This window comes from Letharia lupina (assembly GCF_014066315.1).
Source record: "Letharia lupina isolate WasteWater1 chromosome Unknown contig_21, whole genome shotgun sequence".
Lineage (NCBI taxonomy): Eukaryota > Fungi > Ascomycota > Lecanoromycetes > Lecanorales > Parmeliaceae > Letharia > Letharia lupina.
The window spans coordinates 1,333,884-1,349,917 of NW_023502990.1; the positions used below are offsets into that span (position 1 = coordinate 1,333,884).

Below are 16,034 nucleotides of genomic sequence, written 5' to 3' on the forward strand. Positions count from 1 at the left end.
TTTATTATTGCCAACGGCAACAATGACCCTCCCCTCCTTCCCTTCGTCAATCCACTTCAACGGCCCCATGGGTAGCGAAGCATTCGGCGGTAACCACTTCAATACCTCCCTAACCTCCGCATCAAGCTTCGGCTGCATGCCATGTTCGTACTCGAAATCTCCGCCCAATTTCTTGGCAATGTTCTGCATATCAGATTACTTCTGCAGCGTAGGCAGGACTTCCGACGACTGCAAGATGTGGAGTTTCTTGACGGTATTGGCGTCCACCCACTTTCGAAACCAGCTCCAGACAGTTGGGAAGTAGGAAGGTGCTCCGATGACCTGGTACATGCCAGTTAGTGATTTTGTTATAGTGGTGACGGACTGGAAATGGAGCGATGCAGGTGAAAAGCGTACGAGAACCTGGTCGAGAATCTCAGGATAGTTGATCCCGACCAGCCTACTAAAATCCTGCAGATACCCCCTCAGATTCCAGAACTGACGAAGCCCCATACCCGAGATGTCGACGACGCAGAGCGTCTTTGTGACTACTATGTCCGGATACTTTCTGCTGGGGACGGCAGAGCACAGCGGCATCACGAACCGAGTCAGCGTATCAAATATGGTAAAAGCACGTAACATCTCCGTCGAAACGATGCCCGGCATTTTCAAATCCGACCTCTTAACCTTCATTTTGGCCGAAGACTTTTTGAATGCTGCCATGGTCTTGGAGCCCAGCTTCACGACATCGAACATGCAAATCGGCTGGCCTTTCTTGTCCCTGCGGCCGACCCAATGGGAATACTGTGTGAAATGTTCAGTTCTCATGCTGTCTGGACGAGCGGGTGAACTTACCAAGCTTCCTGTCTCTTCATAGGCGTGGACGTCGATTTTCTCGTAGAAGGAGCAAAGCCGATTGACCTCGCGGGCAAGGGAAGCCTCCTTGAACTGTTGGGGGGCTACGGAGACGTCGCACTGTTTGGCATAGAAGAACCGTCTGGCACTCGTGTTAGCACAGTACGTTCTAGCCCAGAGAGGATAATTCTAAAACTTGGAACAAGGCACGTACAGAAGGGTAGCCTCATCATTGATTCCATCAATCCCATCATGCTCGCCAGGCCTACAGGTCTCTTCAAAAGGCCATGTGCCTCACAGAGCCTCTTGAAAGAATTGAACGCAGAGTCTTCCTGCGTCGACCGTCTTTTGATGGGCTTACCCGCTGTATCGCTTCGTATACTTGCACTGCTTTTCATACACCTTTTGCTGCTTCAAGACGGAGGTGGGCTGGGAGGTGCTGCGTCTTCGGCCTTCTTGCTTGAATACCGTCTCAGTGGGAACGATCTAGGAGACGACGATGGTTCTTTCTTCTCCGTCTCTGCCTGGTGACTGACGGCCGCCGTAGATGACGAACCTCTCCCGATTCTCGATTTGTATGCTCTTCCACCGGTGTAGATGGCGGTGTGAAACTCAAATTGAATGGCGGAATCTGCGGTGGGCCATGAGGTTTCGACTCAACCGGTTGTCGTTCGACTGGTTCCGGTTCTGGGGCTTTTGACTCATATCTGCACCTAAAAGATCGTAATATACATATCACGAAGGCTAAGATGGCGAGGTCCAGGCTCGACATATCGACAACGACTTTCATGGGATGGCTGAAGGATGAAGGTACTTCGTGAGAGACCTTGACCATGTTGAAGTTATTCATCCACCAGTACGACAAGACACACCTGGTAAACAGGCTTCTAGACAGTTAGTCCGCCTTTTCTTACCGACATTTCCCGGACATCCCACTCGACCTGGTCTTGACTGACGTGTAGACCGCACGTTTGATGGGTCCAAGGCTGCTTTGCTCGTCTGAAGAGGGGGTGAAGGCGTAGTGTCCGGATGAGAGGAACGACGACTATCTGAGACCGAGACTTGAAGGGACAGAACGAGGAAACTGCCACGTCCATGCATACATTCAGCTGGGTTCAGACGTGGCTCCGCATACTGGTGGCTTCAAGTTCAATGCACCTGTCGGCACTGCAAGCCAACCATCGCTGCCTTCCTGTTCTTCCAAACCGAGCGCAGATCGTTGTCTCCACACGGTAAGTGGCTTCAGGCAATCAACCCGTTGGCCCGGCAAGTCCGATCGTCGTGATCGTGTAAAGACCCAATTCCCCAATGCCTTCGTATGCAGGAACCTATCGCGGCTGCAGAGACGGGTGCCGCGTACATACCGTAAGCCGTGCTCGGCGGCATGACGAGCAGACGGGTGTTTCGTCTTGCCGGACAGTGATAGTATCCTGTGAAGTCACACGACGTAGAGATAGCCATGAAATGCATCCAAAACCCCCAACGCTTCCGCTCAAGCCATGCCCGTTGCCCCCTGTGAAGACGGTGTGGCTGGCTGAGCCTGCAGGTTGAGCCGAGGTGCATGATCTACCGTAGACCTTCCCGAAGTGGATATGGCACGCGAACCTCCTGCATCTTTCACCGTGACCGGTTTTTCTTCACCAGCGAGTCAGGATACGACTGACTGTCTCGTTCCACCGAAGAGGTCCATGATAGTGGACAGCGCAGCCGTTGGCACTAAGAGAGATAGAGAGACGACCGGCGGCCACAGATTTTCGATGTCGAAGAATGGTCTCGCTGTACCACAAGTTGCTAGGGAAGCCTCCCGCTTGACCAAGGAGCCTCCCAACCCTCGGCTAGCGCTGCTCCTTGAGATGATCATCATCTACTCTAGTTGTCCGAAGAGCTCCAGATACCAGAGTGTTTCAGAGAATGACAAATTACTCGCCCCAACGTGCATATGCTACAACGGACCTGGAGTATCTGCTGAGAAGAAGCTAAACCTCAAATTCCATCCTCCTCCTCCCATGGACAGTCAAGTTTTCGCTACTCTGATAAACCACTGATGTGAGTCGTGATAGTGCATCAAAATTCTCCATTTTTGGGCAAACATCGCCAATTATTAACGTAATTGAGCTTCTTCAAACTCAGTCACGCCAATGATAGCGCTCGGTATTCTCGCTCCAATATTCATTCCCACCCAGCATATACTCTAGACCCTTGAGATACAGCTTGAGAGCCGGATCAGCCCCTCCTCTACCTTCCAGCGCTTTTGCCATCATGTCTTGATGACCAATGTCCCACTCCCGACAGAGAACCCACAAAATGCGTTTGGCCGTGGCATATGATACCCCAGCATCTATAGACATTGTATTCACGATGTTCAGCAATTTCGCACCTTCCTTGTGGTCCCTGTTCCACAAACGGAGTTCTTTCTCATAACTGTGGATATCATTGACAATGATGCCGAGTTTGCCGTAGCTTTCGTGGATCCTTTCCAGTGATTTCAATGTTTTGTTGGGCACGCGCAGCTGCGAGCTGTATCGTACGCAGGCTGCGATAAAGCTTGAAATGGCTGTCATTAAGTTACTACATCAAGAGAGACAGCGAGGCAGGTACTCACGCGCAGCCACCCTCCTTGATCCGCTGTTTAAGCAAAGATCATATGTCCGGACACTCAAAGCGCACCGAGTCAACCTGGGCAGTGATGCAAACCAAGGCTTCCCGAAGCACCTGATCCGCGAGCTCTTTGTCACAAGCACGTATACTCGTCCAAACGTCGTAGGTAATCCATGCGTAAGGGTCACTGCGGTTCGGGAGCTTTTTGCCCATGGCGATCGGAATCAGCCTCTTGTAGAGCCTCTTGCCTTCTTCGAGACTCATGTCCTCTGCCACGTCTATCGAAAAGCATATGAGCCTACAGACTCTATAAATGTGACCAACGGGCAGACTTGCCATCAAGGAGGAACAGCAATGTGTTCACCTTGACCGTATCCAGAAGACGGTCATCATCAGCCATGGGAAATGCCAAACATCCCCAACGGTTGGTTTGGGAGGTGAAGAACCTGTTCCTATCCTTCTGGTGCTTGAACGGCCAATGTTTCATGAAGAAGCTATCAAGCTCGGCACAAACTGCGTCCGCTCGAGGGTGGCATTGAATATCGAAAACGGTTGGAGGCGGCTTGTTGCAAGGAACGTAAGGCACGACTTGAGGGGACCATACAAAACCCATAGTAACGATGTCAGCTAGTCGCGATGTAAAGATTTGGACAAGCGGTAGGCTGAGTATAAGTGTTCAGCCGAGAGCGGGAGTTGTGAATTGTTGGCGTCCAAGCTTCTGGCTTGTGGAACATTGGGAACTTCATGTATCTTGAGGGTTCTGCCGCGGGCACAGCACGTCCAGTGTTTTATACCTAGAGTATCCATAGCATCGGCTCTTTTGAAGTGGGTCTTCGGTAGCCGCAGAAGGCTAACTCCATGGCTTTGGTGGATCAGCAATAGAGCAGCAATCAAATTACTAGATCTCCTGCCTTAATGACCGACTCCAAAAACTGGAATTTGAAAGGCATTCCAGTGTCTGGCGACGACAGTATCCTTTCGAAGCTGACTGGTTAGTACCGACATCGGAGACCCTCGTACCGACATCAGGAAGGGCAAGAGGTATCTTGACAGGTACTATAAATGCGGGGAAAGACTTTCAGTCTAAACACGGACATTTTCTTTAATCGATCAACTGCATGCATGAAAATTTCCGATAATAGTCTGGGGATGATGCATGTGGAGGCTAAATGCGCGAGAGCGAACAGTCCCGGCGAGAAGCGGATTGTGCATAACCGGTAACCTTCTTTGGATTGTACATACTCGTCCCGCGAAGGCGCCGATCCGTCTCGTCGCAATAACACAAATGCGAACCCATCTAGATCGTGGGGTAGAGCATTTTGTGGCTTTGCAAGCCTTGTCTCGAACGGTTCCAGGATTCAGTCACCTGCTAGAAAGGGGATTGCTGATCGCTGTCCACCACTGCATGTACCATCATCAACCCAGCTCGGCCTCCAAATCAATTGGAAGTTTCCAGAATCTAAGATACGTCAAAAGTTCTGGAACACATTGCCCGGCTCGAGGTTCCCAAACTCCAAGACAGAGCTAATGTTGCGGCTTGCCACGGTGACGAGCACCATGCTCTTAGCTAAATAGGACTCCGAAGCTCAGACGAGAATGGACTCTGATTCGCAGATATGATCTGGATGGACTTGGAATCCGGAAGCCCTTTGTACTGTCTGGCATAGAATGTCGGGTGGGAGAAAGACATAGAGTGTCCCCTCCTGCCCTTCGACATCATCGATCCAATGCAACATCACCTCTCACAGCCTCTGCAACTCGTGTTCCTCATGTTAGGAGGAGTGTACCACGTACAACATGAATTCCCCAAAAACGATACAGAGGGTATTCGATATTGGCACACCAAGTGCATCAACCGCAATGGGTCTGAGAGCGGACGAGTCCACCGCAGACCAAGGAACACTTTCATCCACTGCATCCTCTCTGTCTCAAAGACCTGACACGGCAGAAGCAGAAACAGAGATGCCTCGATCGATAACACTTGAGTCAAGTGTTGAGAGCGAGGATAGTCCAGGCTGCAAGAACAGGCTAAACTTCGGAGAACGCTAGGAGAATGCACTAAGCTAGGCCTTGGCCAAGCTAAAGCTCTCCATCGGTCGAAAGTGTCGCAATTTAGGTAGGAACACAAGTTGTAAAGAATGCAAGTTTTGGCCTCGCCTGCCAGCACCAAGGTTGTTTGTATGAATATGACCTCGTCCGTCCAACCTGCTTCTCATCAATCCTCCTTCACCTCTGTCTTAGAGCCATCCGCAGCACTGTTCCCCCTTACTGGTAGAACAATCACATAAATCTCGAACCGCTTCTGCATATAAAAGATTGCCTTCTCCTTCTCAGCCGGCAGACTCTTCGCATCCCGCAAGTTCCCAACAACCTCCTACACCATTCTTGTGCGGAACACTGTCAATCTGATTGGCAAGATCAGTCCATTGGGTCCATGTCTGACCGCCAAAATGCTATTGTGCGTACGGATTGATAGCAGCTAGCGACTCGGCGTATATGCGCGAGTCTACCTTTTTCCCCAACAGGGCTCTTCTTGGCTATGTTTCAAACCTGCCTTCTCCTGCAACCGGTGGCAAAAAGGAAAAAAACCCTTGATTATCCAATCCTCCCCGTCTGAATCTTCAACTCCTAGCTTTTGCACATTTCGTATCTTTAGGACCTTGAACTCTGCGATTGCCATCCCAGAACACAGTACTATCACCTCTCGGAACGGGTTTATCAGATGCTTGGGCGACTGGCCCGCCTCACCCTTCCAGCACCACATCGGCTTCGACATGGACATCGAGGCTCTTCACATCACACTCCATCCCTCCAATACCACCTTTGAAGGTAGCATCCTCCAAGACATTGGCACAATTGGCTGGAAGCCTACTTCGGTACCCCTGATTTTTGATACTCTCCATGTTTACGATGACGTTGGCCGTGCCACCGGGTTCAAACTTCATGCGACGAGACGCCTTTTCTCGGGGTTAACTGCCAGGATGGTCGATGTAGTTGGGGGGCTGGCCAATTTTGGCTGCGAGTCGTGAGCTCACACTGCAGATGAATTGAAAGCCTCTTAAGGATCAGCGATATCCGATCGTGGGGTTTGTATCAGTAACAGATATTTGCAAAGAGGTGACTTGATGAGGTTTGATAACCTAACTTGACTACGCATCCTCGAGTTGCTCTTACCTCGAGCAACTTCCCAACCAATACCTGTACAGCATGCATCTTAACAAATGTCAAGCCCCGATTTCTAATCGCCTTGGACCTCAATGCACTTCATCGAAACATCTACGACGCGTAAAATCACGTCTTGTCTTGTTGGTCCCAATGAGAAGTTCCTAATTCGAAGAGGTCGATACACTGGATGACTTACGGAGACGTTGAACTCACAGAAGTGCGGAGGTTCAGCAGAACGGAGACGCAAGGTGTGCAAAATAAGACGGTAGATCTCCAGATTGTGGGGGCCCAAAACGTCTCGCTTATTCGGCCCAAGTCTGGCCTAGCTCGGCTTCAAGATCTTCAAACAGTTTTCCCCTGAAATTCCCCGTTTTCCGTCGATACAACATATTCAGACCTCCAGTCTGCAAGGATGGCGACCGGACTCGAGGCTGTCGGGGCTGCATCAACGCTCGTGAGTATCATTGGCTTCTCTTTTCAGATCTTCGATGGATGCGTCAAAGGCTTCGTTCTGCTCTCGACGGCCGGCAACCTGGGGCGGGATGCAGACATTTTTCGCTCTATGCTGGACTGGGAGCAATTTAGACTTGAGCAGTGGGCAGAAAAGGTCAACCTACAGGATCCATCCCAGGCGGACATGCTTATGGATTGGAAGCTCGTTGCAGATACCTTGCAGCATCTTGAGAATCTTACCAACGACACTAGATTGTTGAAGGAGAAGTATAAGCTTGTGCTGTTGGAGAAAGCTCCGCCACTGATGAAAGCGACCGCTGTCCTGGATGATGAAAAAACTTCGACTAGCCGCTTCAAGAGATTGTTCGGCCAAGGCGAGAAGTACTCCTCTACTGCTGCAGCCAAGGTCATCCAAGCAAAAAACAGTTACCCAAAAAAGCTCTGGTGGGCCGCGGTGGACAAGCAGAGCATGAAGCGTCTTATCGATGATATTGCGCATTTTGTACAGCGCCTGCATGATCTACTGAACTCTTCCATTCAATCTCAGATGAAGCAATCCGTTGATACATTGCTACACGATGCGACTCAAAGATACCAGAACGTACCCGACCTTGAGTTTCTACGAGAATTGGCGGCTCGTATGAGGCCAACGGGACCGGACTACGGGCAAGCTGACGAAGACGATATCAACGCTGAGATCGACAAAAAGTTCAGAAACTTGCTTTTCCATTCCATCCGAAAGGGCGACACCGAAGAAGTGGAGCTCTTATTAGATAAGGGAGTTGATGTGCATGCGGATGATAATGTCGGATGGCCGCCGATGGTGCGAGCTGCGGAACACGGCCAATTAGCCATTGTCGAGATCCTACTTGAGAGGGGAGCCAATCCTCTGAAGGGTACCGTGGGTGACAGATTACCACTGCACTTCGCAGCAGAGGGCGGGCATTTAGCCGTTGTCAGACTGCTGTTGAAGCAGCCGAGCGTCGACCCAAATCTGAAGGACTACACGGGGCAAACGGCCATATTCAAAGCTGCCAACAACGGTCACCACGCAGTCGTGGAGCTTTTGCTACAGCAGAAAGATATTGACCCAGACGCGGTATCGAAAGATGGTTTCACGCCTCTATTGCAAACAATCTTTGGAAGGCACCAAAAGGTGGTGAGACTCCTGCTTGACAGGGCAGATGTTAACCCTAATCAATGCGATACGACCTACAAGCAGACCCCACTGTGGATGGCGTCTACCGCCGGAGATGAAATACTTCAAATGTTCCTTGAGAGGAAGGATATCGAGATCAATGGCCAGAGTCGGTGGGGTGAGACACCCTTGTATCAGGCCCTTCAACGCAAGCGCCTTTCAGCCGCGAAGATGCTTCTGGATGCTGGGGCAGATCCCAACGTACCTACAGATGAGAAGAAGACCGTACTCTCATGGGCTGCAGCTGAAGGTAGCGAAGAGTCCATCGGATTGCTCCTCAAACAGCCTAGCATTGAAGTTGACGTCGCAGATAAGTCCGGCCAGACACCTCTACTGCGAGCAGCTGACGCTGGCCATACCAAGTGTGTCAGGATACTGCTTGACAAAGGTGCCAATTTGAAGCACGCAGACAATGAGGGAAGGACTGCGCTGGCTCTAGCTGCAATCAAAGGCCACAAGGTCGTCGCAAAGCTCTTGCTCAAGAACAGTGCGGAGATCAACGCGCAAGATAGGATGGGAAACACACCACTCGCGTTGGCTGCAGAGAAGAATCACGACGCAGTCGTCAGGTTTTTGCTGGAGAGTGGCGCTGACGCGGACCTTCCTGATGAGGACGAGGAAACACCGTTTGAAAAGGCGCGAGATCGCCATATGAATCAAATCGTGGAAGTCTTCAAAGAGATTTTGAAGCTTTGAGTGGTATCTACGCACTCCTTCGCTCCTTCCTTAATTGCTCCGATCACGCGGCCAACGTAAACCCTCAATCTACCGCCAAACAGGTTTCCACCATCAAACCCTCCTCTCCGACCACAGCAGACCCATCAGCAGGCATCGACCGCCCATCGGCTCCTCATATATCGGCTTGCGGCGCAAGAAACCCTGACACTCCCAATGATTCCCAAACATGACTCCATCACCAGCCTTGCAGCAAATCATCGACTTCAAACGCCTCCTCTCAGACAGGGTCCTTTCTCTGGAACTGCGCACGCGTGGTATCCGTCCCACAGGCTCGCGCACCGATATATACAACAGGCTCATCGACGAGTAGCGCACAGACGAGCTTCTGGGATGGGACGTGAGTCTCTTCCGCAGCGTCAAGGTCCTCCCATCCAGCGGGACACCCGCTATGTTCAAGATGCCCGTCGGATGCTGCCTCTTATCGATCACGCAGTGGTCGGATACGAAAAATCGTCATCAAGTTCCGCGACCCGGATCCCAGGCGTCGAACGCAGACCTTCTCGAGGGTCGTGCCGGGGGCGAGGGTGTTGATGGATGAGGAATTTGCGAGGAGACTGCATGTTTCCGCGCCGGTTTTTCCCCTCGTATCGATGTTTCCGTCCTTCGTGGTGCATTCTCAGAAATCTGTTGTCGACTCGGTCTTGGCTCGAGGTAGGGTCGCATTGAGCTTCGTGATGCTTGGTCTCAAATTGGAGAGTATGGACGCAATGGATTTCATCTCCATTTACCTTATAGAAGGGGACAAGGCTACGACTTCGACTGGGAATCCCTACCTGGATGGTCTGGACCTGGCCCTTTAGCGGGGTTATCTGTTGACAACGTCGCGGCGTGAAAGACGGACACTGGAGCTGGGCGTATGAATCCTTGGCAAATTATTATCGGAAGCCTTTTTAGGCAGTATCTCTTGTATGGTGATGGCGTGAGGGAGGTCGAGCCTCTCTGGCGATAGATCCAGGATCACACTTTTCTCTTAACGTCTTTGTGTTCAAGACCAGGAATGCAGAGGTCAGGCACCGTATGTTATCATCGTTTCACCGTAGCTGGTTCTTCTCGATGCTGCCCGCCCAGTTTCCTATCTTTAATCCTCCTTCGCTTCACCTCGACTCCTTTCCAATGTTTTTATCGCAGTTCAACCCCACTCCACTCACTTCATTTCACTTCATCCCACCCTCCTCCACCCATCTCCACATCACCAATCCCTTCCCCTCAAACCCAGCCCCTCGTCCCCAACCCAATCCACCAACAAAAGCTCGTCCGTCAAATCACCCCGAGGTTTCAAAAAAGACCACATAGTTATCCGCGCTCGTCGTACAGCCTTCGCTCCAATAGACCAACTCCCCACATCCACACTACACCCTCTCCACCCACCCGGTCATGAGAAAAATCCCACAGTTCCAACCTCGCATTCCTCATTCGCCGCCTCGTGCTTGCCCCTGCGCGATCGCCCAGTTTTATCGACTCACTCACTCACTCACCCTCTCCCTTACGTACGTACGTACAACCTTCACACTCGCCAGATAGGTAGACGATCCTATCATTACGAAACCTCACCACCACCACCAGCCGATCGCGTCACGCGGGGTTTGGCGGGGCGGAGCGGATACGAGGTTGATCGGTACCGTTTGATGTAATGGCCGTGGCTTGGGTGGGCGGTTGGAGGGTGGTTATGTTTTAGAAGATGGTATCATAGGACGCAGTGAATGAATGAAGAAACGAATGACGATCATGCGCCCTGATCCGATGGCGCAGATGGGTTGGATTGTTTGGTTCGTTGTCTGCGGGTGATGATCTCAACTACTTCAACTCCTACAGTAGTAGTGGTCAAAAAGAATCTCATCCCGCTTCTTCTACATACATACATGCACATCAAGCGGTAATGATGCTAATATACATAACATATACATAACATACTCTACTCTACCTCTACTCTACTCTACTCTACTCTACTCTACTCTACTCTACTCTACTCTACTCTACTTTAATCTACTCTACTCTACTCTACCCTACTCTACTTACGCAAAAAAAAAAAGGGAAAAACAAAACAAAACAAAACAAGCCGCCGCCCCCCCCCCTCTACACCCTCTCCACAAGACCCATCAAGACGAAGCAAGCAGCGCCTATCCATCCATCCATCCATCCATCCATCCATCCCGACCTTCCCCCCCCCGGCACGAAAAACCGCCGACATCCCTCCCCAACACGACCCGACCCGACAACCAACCAACCAACCAACCAACCAACCAAAACCGACCAACGATCCGACACCGGGGGCCGAGCGTAGGGCTTCGGGGTCAGGCGAGATGATTGGTGGTGCACGATGGTGGCATTTTTGCGCTTTGGGGGTATGGTAGGCTTGGTTGATTGGTCCGGGATGGGGATGGATGGATGGATGGATGGATGGATGGATGGATGAGGAAGTCGATGAAGGAAGAAGACGGGAGAAGGAGAAGGAGAAGGAGAAGGAGAAGGAGAAGGAGAAGGAGAAGGGAAGGAGAAGGAGAAGGAGAAGGAGAAGGAGAAGGAGAAGGGAGAAGGAGAAGGAGGAGAAGGAGAAGGAGAAGGAGAAGGAGAAGGAGAAGGAGAAGGAGAAAGAAGAAGAAGAAGAAGAAGAAGAAGAAGAAGAAGTCTTCGAGGGATGGGGCGGTTGATGGGCGAGGCCGGAGTGCAGCGCGTTGGGCGCGGGATAATGGGGTGGGTCGTGGTGGGAGAGCTTGAGATTTGGAGGGCTGCAGGTGCGGGAGAGTGGTCTAAACGACTTTCTTTGACTGATGGAGCGGTCGAAGATAGGGCGCAGAGTTCATGTAGCGAGGATTGACGCATCGATAAAGCTCAGAACTAGCGGGCGCACAAGCACTGGGAGATCCTTCAAGGTCCTGCGGATCGATCAGCTGAAGCTTTTGGGGGCAGACCAGACATTGCTCACCGTACCTTTCCACGATCAATCCTTAGGCGTTGCTGGCCCACTTTTCATGACAGCACCTCATCCAATACCTTTACGTACCTCTCTATTTCTTCCTCTACACCCGTCATCAGCTTCTGCCTCCTTCACATGCATCACCCTACAGGGAGACTTACCAGTGTTATAATGCACCATACTGACCCGTACGACCCCATCACAACCTCCCAGCCCCAGCAGATCATCCACCATCCTCTTACTATAAAAGTGCCCCCACCTGCACCCAAAGTTTGACTTGCTCTCAATGCCATCCACAATATCCTTCGAGCTCCTGCCGTTGACCGTAAAGCTCACAACTGGCACCCTTAACTCCTTATCCGCAGATTTCTCGCCGTGTATTGTCACATCATCCCTGCTTCGCAGGTATCTCAGAAGTATGCCCTGTAGCTTCTCCTCGTGTGCGGCGATGGCGGCCCATGTTGCGGACTTATCGGGCCCGAAGTAGGAGACGATTGAAGGAAGTGCAGCTACGAGTTCGTAGCTGGCGGACGCAAGGCCGATTTTCGTTTCGATATTGGTGCCAGTGTGGAAGTAGTGGCCTAGTGAACCCAGGTTGCGCTGAGCGTCGCGGGATGCATATAGGATGGCGATGTGTGGACCGTAGACCTGGTGTAGAGTCAGCATCAAGGCCACCAAAGACGGTTCGACAGCTAGGTTGGGTGTAATGCGCACTTTGTACCACGAGAAAGCGTAGAAGTCCACGCCCAAAGCTTTGACGTCAACCTCTCTGTGTGGCGCCAACGCCACTCCATCCACACATAACTTCGCGCCAGGAATCATATGTACCGTCTGCGCAATCTCCTTCACGTCGTGTATCGTCCCCAGCACATTACTCGCATGCGTGCATGTGACCAGCGCGGTCTTCTCCGACAAAAGCGGTTTTAGGTTCTCGGACGTGAGGATTGGGGAGGGGGACGCGTGAGTCGGAGAAGCGGGGGCGGCTGGCCACCATTTGATTGTATGGTTGTATAACTTAGCGAGGCGTACCCAGGGGGAGATGTTGGCTTCGTGGTCGAGGGAGGAGATGATGATTTCGGAGCCGGGTGGGAGATTGAGGATGAGGGAGAGGTTGGAGAAGAGCTGGGTTGTTGACGGGCCGATCACTGCAACGGAGATGGCGTCAGTGACTGAAAGTAGTAAACCATTTGGGCATCAGCGGTACCAATCTCATCGCTCGCAGCGCCTATAAACCCCGCCGCGGCCTCCAATCCCCTCCCATAGCTCTCGGTGCTCTGCTTCGCAACGTCATAGCTCGCGCCAAGTTGAACGTTGGTCTCTTCGAGATAGTCTTTCACCCTGCATACGGATATCAGTTCTTCCAAGCAAGCCGAGCAGTAGTAGCTCGGATGTCATGGCATTGGTGATCTAAGTCGTACAGCAGAGGTGGATCAATCGTACGATGATGCGACTGTGCCTAGAGCTTGGCTGCCTCCGGCGTTGTCGAAATATATTTGGTGGGATTGCTGGAGGGCGGGGAACTTGGCGCGGGCGGTGGTGGGGGAGAAGGACGCCATGATTGGGAAATCAAAGGTGGTGGAGGAAGGATAGGAAGGATTGAGATTCGTCACTTTTTTTTGGTTGCAGCCCAGCCCTACGAGTAGAGTAGAGTAGTCCTAAACTAGTCTAAGCTAAGACTGTGGATTCGCTTTCTTGGATTTCCCTATCATTGGGAGAGCTCATTCTCACAGAAAGATTTATTTGTTTATTTAAGAGCACACGAACAGAATGCAACTTCAGTGTTTCTACCGCTTTCGACGGTAGAATAAACCATCTAGTGCACTACAAATTGGGCTATCGGTATCTCGGAATTGGGAAAGCTCTTCGAACTCCGATGGACTCCGGACACGGTCCGCGAGGGTAGCGGCGAGCGTGGATCCGGTTCTTCCTAGGGATCAGGCGCTGGATCTAAGCATGACATGACGGGAAGTCAGGAGGTTGAGAAAGCCGAGATTCATGGAAATGGGGTGGTGCTTGGGAACGGAGACGGTTAAGTCAAGATTCAACACTAGGTACAAGTGCAGTTGAGATTCAACAGAAGGCCGTGTAATGTCGTCTTGCTAAACGCACGTAGATATCATAACGCTGGGACAGATGCTATTTCGAGGTCATTCCTTCGAATACGAACCGTTGGTCTCTGTTTCGGTCTTTGATCTTGAACGTTCAATCGTCAAGCGTACCTATGCCGCCTTGGGCTTCTGGCCGTAGGCAACGTGGCTGAAGTCCGCCCTTGTCAGCGATCTATTTCCACGGCTAAAGAAGGAATGATCTCACAAGTCGAGCTGTGCGTGGATCCTTGGATCTCGCAGATCCTTTCGCACATTGGCAAGCAGCACCTGCACCTCCTCAGGCTTCCAGCCTAGGAATTGCGTGAACAGCCTTAAAGTAAATCCCTCTATGCCGGCTTCAATCTGTGCTAGATTCCAGGCGCCAACCGTTTTCTGGTCTTGCGTCAGCAACGTTCAACTTACAGGGCATAGTTGTCGACATTATCACGAGCAGAGCATACCAGATGCTTATCTTTCGCCCACGGTCCAATAGGCAGGCGAAATTTCTCATTTTGAACACCCGCAAAACCTGCATCTTTCATCCACCCTTCCAGTTTCGAGCCCGGACAAGCATCTCTGCCGAACCCATTCGCTGCGTTGATCAACGTAGTGATCCACTTGGAGACATCGTGTTCTTCCTTCAGGGACCCATCTTCCGAATAGTAGGTAACGTCAAAGTCCTGGAACTCGGCCCATCCGCCGGGCTTGGTATGTTCGAGAGCTTGGCGCATCAATTTCGGCCAATCTGCAATGGCTGCCACCAGATAGCGCACATGTACAAAATCAAACTTTTCTTGGAAGGTCCAAGGCTCTTCCGCGTCGTCGATTTCGAACTTGACATTTGCGGGGACCCTTATACGTTAGCTTCCGTGACACAAGGCTGATGCTGACATGTGCTGTACCAGGAAGGTTGAGTGGGGCTCAAGTCAGTACCGATAATCTCCGCACTTGGATAGTCGTCACCCATCTCGATGGCCCAGATACCTGTTCCGGTTCCAATGTCAAGCATCTTTTCAGGTTTCTCGCCAATGGGTGCAAAATGGAGCTTGTTGCCCATTGTTATGCGTAACATTTGGTGTGTAAGGTCGAGGCGATCCAATTCGCTCTTCAAAGTGCGTTAGCGGGTAGTGTGCCTGCGCAGGAAGTTGGCATACTTCATCGTTCGGCAGCACGTAATCTAAGAATCATAGAATAAGCGTGTGTACTCTCTAAGCAACACGGAGAGAACTCACTGCCGTCTTTAAAGCTTCACGTCGGTTACGGTCAGCCTTGCCCCCGAAGTAATTGGACCACATACGCATGGTATCTGTGGAATCATGGTCCTTAGTGACTGTTTCCTCAGACCATGGATTACATGGCTGGGGCTTTTACCTGCGACCGTTTTCTACAGGATATCTCTCGATACTACTGGTCATTGATGCAGTGTACTTGGATCTGCATGATGCGCAGTCAGATGACTTGAGATTCCAAGGACATGGCCAAAAGCGTACACATCATCTCCAAGGCTGGAATCAGACGCATCGTAGAGCTTGAGCATGCATCAGCCATGTGTTGCATTCGGCCGTGTCCCGAGAGGATGCTCACATCAGGATCTGCCTCGATGATGTTGTCTCTCGCAGGAGCTGTTTGTGGATTGGCAGTCATTGCGTCTGTCGCTTCCGGGCACAGCAGTCAGACCGCCGCGGAGGCAATGCTATCTATCACAGGGGCGTTGAGAGGTACGACGGTGGATGATGGAGCAGGTTTTTCAAGTCAGGACATGGAGCAGTAAGCAGCCAGCACGTGGGGCCCGAGCATTGGCTATATAGTCGGCACGAGAAGTGCAGTCTGACATGCGGGTTCGTCTGCACGAGGGCCGATTTTTGGAGTCTGATTCGACAGGCTGCACCAACACGAGGGATCAAGGTTATCTAAGCGCAGACTTTAACTTGATCAGACAGCGGAACACGACAGCCATTACATAAGTATAATGTATACTCTACTACTTCACTAAGGCGTCAGCAACATTTTTTGAAGGAAAGAAGATTGATGGGGAGGGTAAGTGAAT

The 16,034-nt window shown here is 51.4% G+C and overlaps 6 protein-coding genes across 6 annotated transcripts; 2 read left to right on the plus strand and 4 right to left on the minus strand.

The window, feature by feature from the left end:
* Positions 1-195: 195 nt before the first annotated feature.
* On the minus strand, positions 196-1,669 carry HO133_005595 (uncharacterized protein; the record flags this gene model as incomplete). The annotated part of the gene is made up of 4 exons (XM_037296504.1): positions 196-783; positions 835-976; positions 1,196-1,320; positions 1,391-1,669. The coding sequence occupies 4 exons, from the start codon at positions 1,667-1,669 to the stop codon at positions 196-198; spliced, it is 1,134 nt and encodes a 377-aa protein (XP_037148486.1).
* A 1,291-nt stretch (positions 1,670-2,960) lies between these two features.
* On the minus strand, positions 2,961-3,832 carry HO133_005596 (uncharacterized protein; the record flags this gene model as incomplete). Its single annotated transcript, XM_037296505.1, has 3 exons — positions 2,961-3,344; positions 3,502-3,710; positions 3,757-3,832. 3 exons carry the CDS (start codon positions 3,830-3,832, stop codon positions 2,961-2,963), a joined length of 669 nt encoding a protein of 222 aa, XP_037148487.1.
* A 3,177-nt stretch (positions 3,833-7,009) lies between these two features.
* HO133_005597 (uncharacterized protein) lies at positions 7,010-8,944 on the plus strand (the record flags this gene model as incomplete). Its single annotated transcript, XM_037296506.1, has 1 exon — positions 7,010-8,944. One exon carries the CDS (start codon positions 7,010-7,012, stop codon positions 8,942-8,944), a length of 1,935 nt encoding a protein of 644 aa, XP_037148488.1.
* A 2,447-nt stretch (positions 8,945-11,391) lies between these two features.
* On the plus strand, positions 11,392-11,634 carry HO133_005598 (uncharacterized protein; the record flags this gene model as incomplete). Its single annotated transcript, XM_037296507.1, has 1 exon — positions 11,392-11,634. One exon carries the CDS (start codon positions 11,392-11,394, stop codon positions 11,632-11,634), a length of 243 nt encoding a protein of 80 aa, XP_037148489.1.
* A 149-nt stretch (positions 11,635-11,783) lies between these two features.
* On the minus strand, positions 11,784-13,456 carry HO133_005599 (uncharacterized protein; the record flags this gene model as incomplete). The annotated part of the gene is made up of 7 exons (XM_037296508.1): positions 11,784-11,859; positions 11,910-11,930; positions 11,988-12,003; positions 12,062-12,548; positions 12,615-13,045; positions 13,105-13,238; positions 13,341-13,456. The coding sequence occupies 7 exons, from the start codon at positions 13,454-13,456 to the stop codon at positions 11,784-11,786; spliced, it is 1,281 nt and encodes a 426-aa protein (XP_037148490.1).
* A 663-nt stretch (positions 13,457-14,119) lies between these two features.
* On the minus strand, positions 14,120-15,631 carry HO133_005600 (uncharacterized protein; the record flags this gene model as incomplete). Its single annotated transcript, XM_037296509.1, has 10 exons — positions 14,120-14,156; positions 14,214-14,380; positions 14,449-14,839; positions 14,890-15,092; positions 15,142-15,164; positions 15,220-15,233; positions 15,285-15,293; positions 15,359-15,421; positions 15,478-15,515; positions 15,572-15,631. 10 exons carry the CDS (start codon positions 15,629-15,631, stop codon positions 14,120-14,122), a joined length of 1,005 nt encoding a protein of 334 aa, XP_037148491.1.
* Positions 15,632-16,034: the final 403 nt, after the last annotated feature.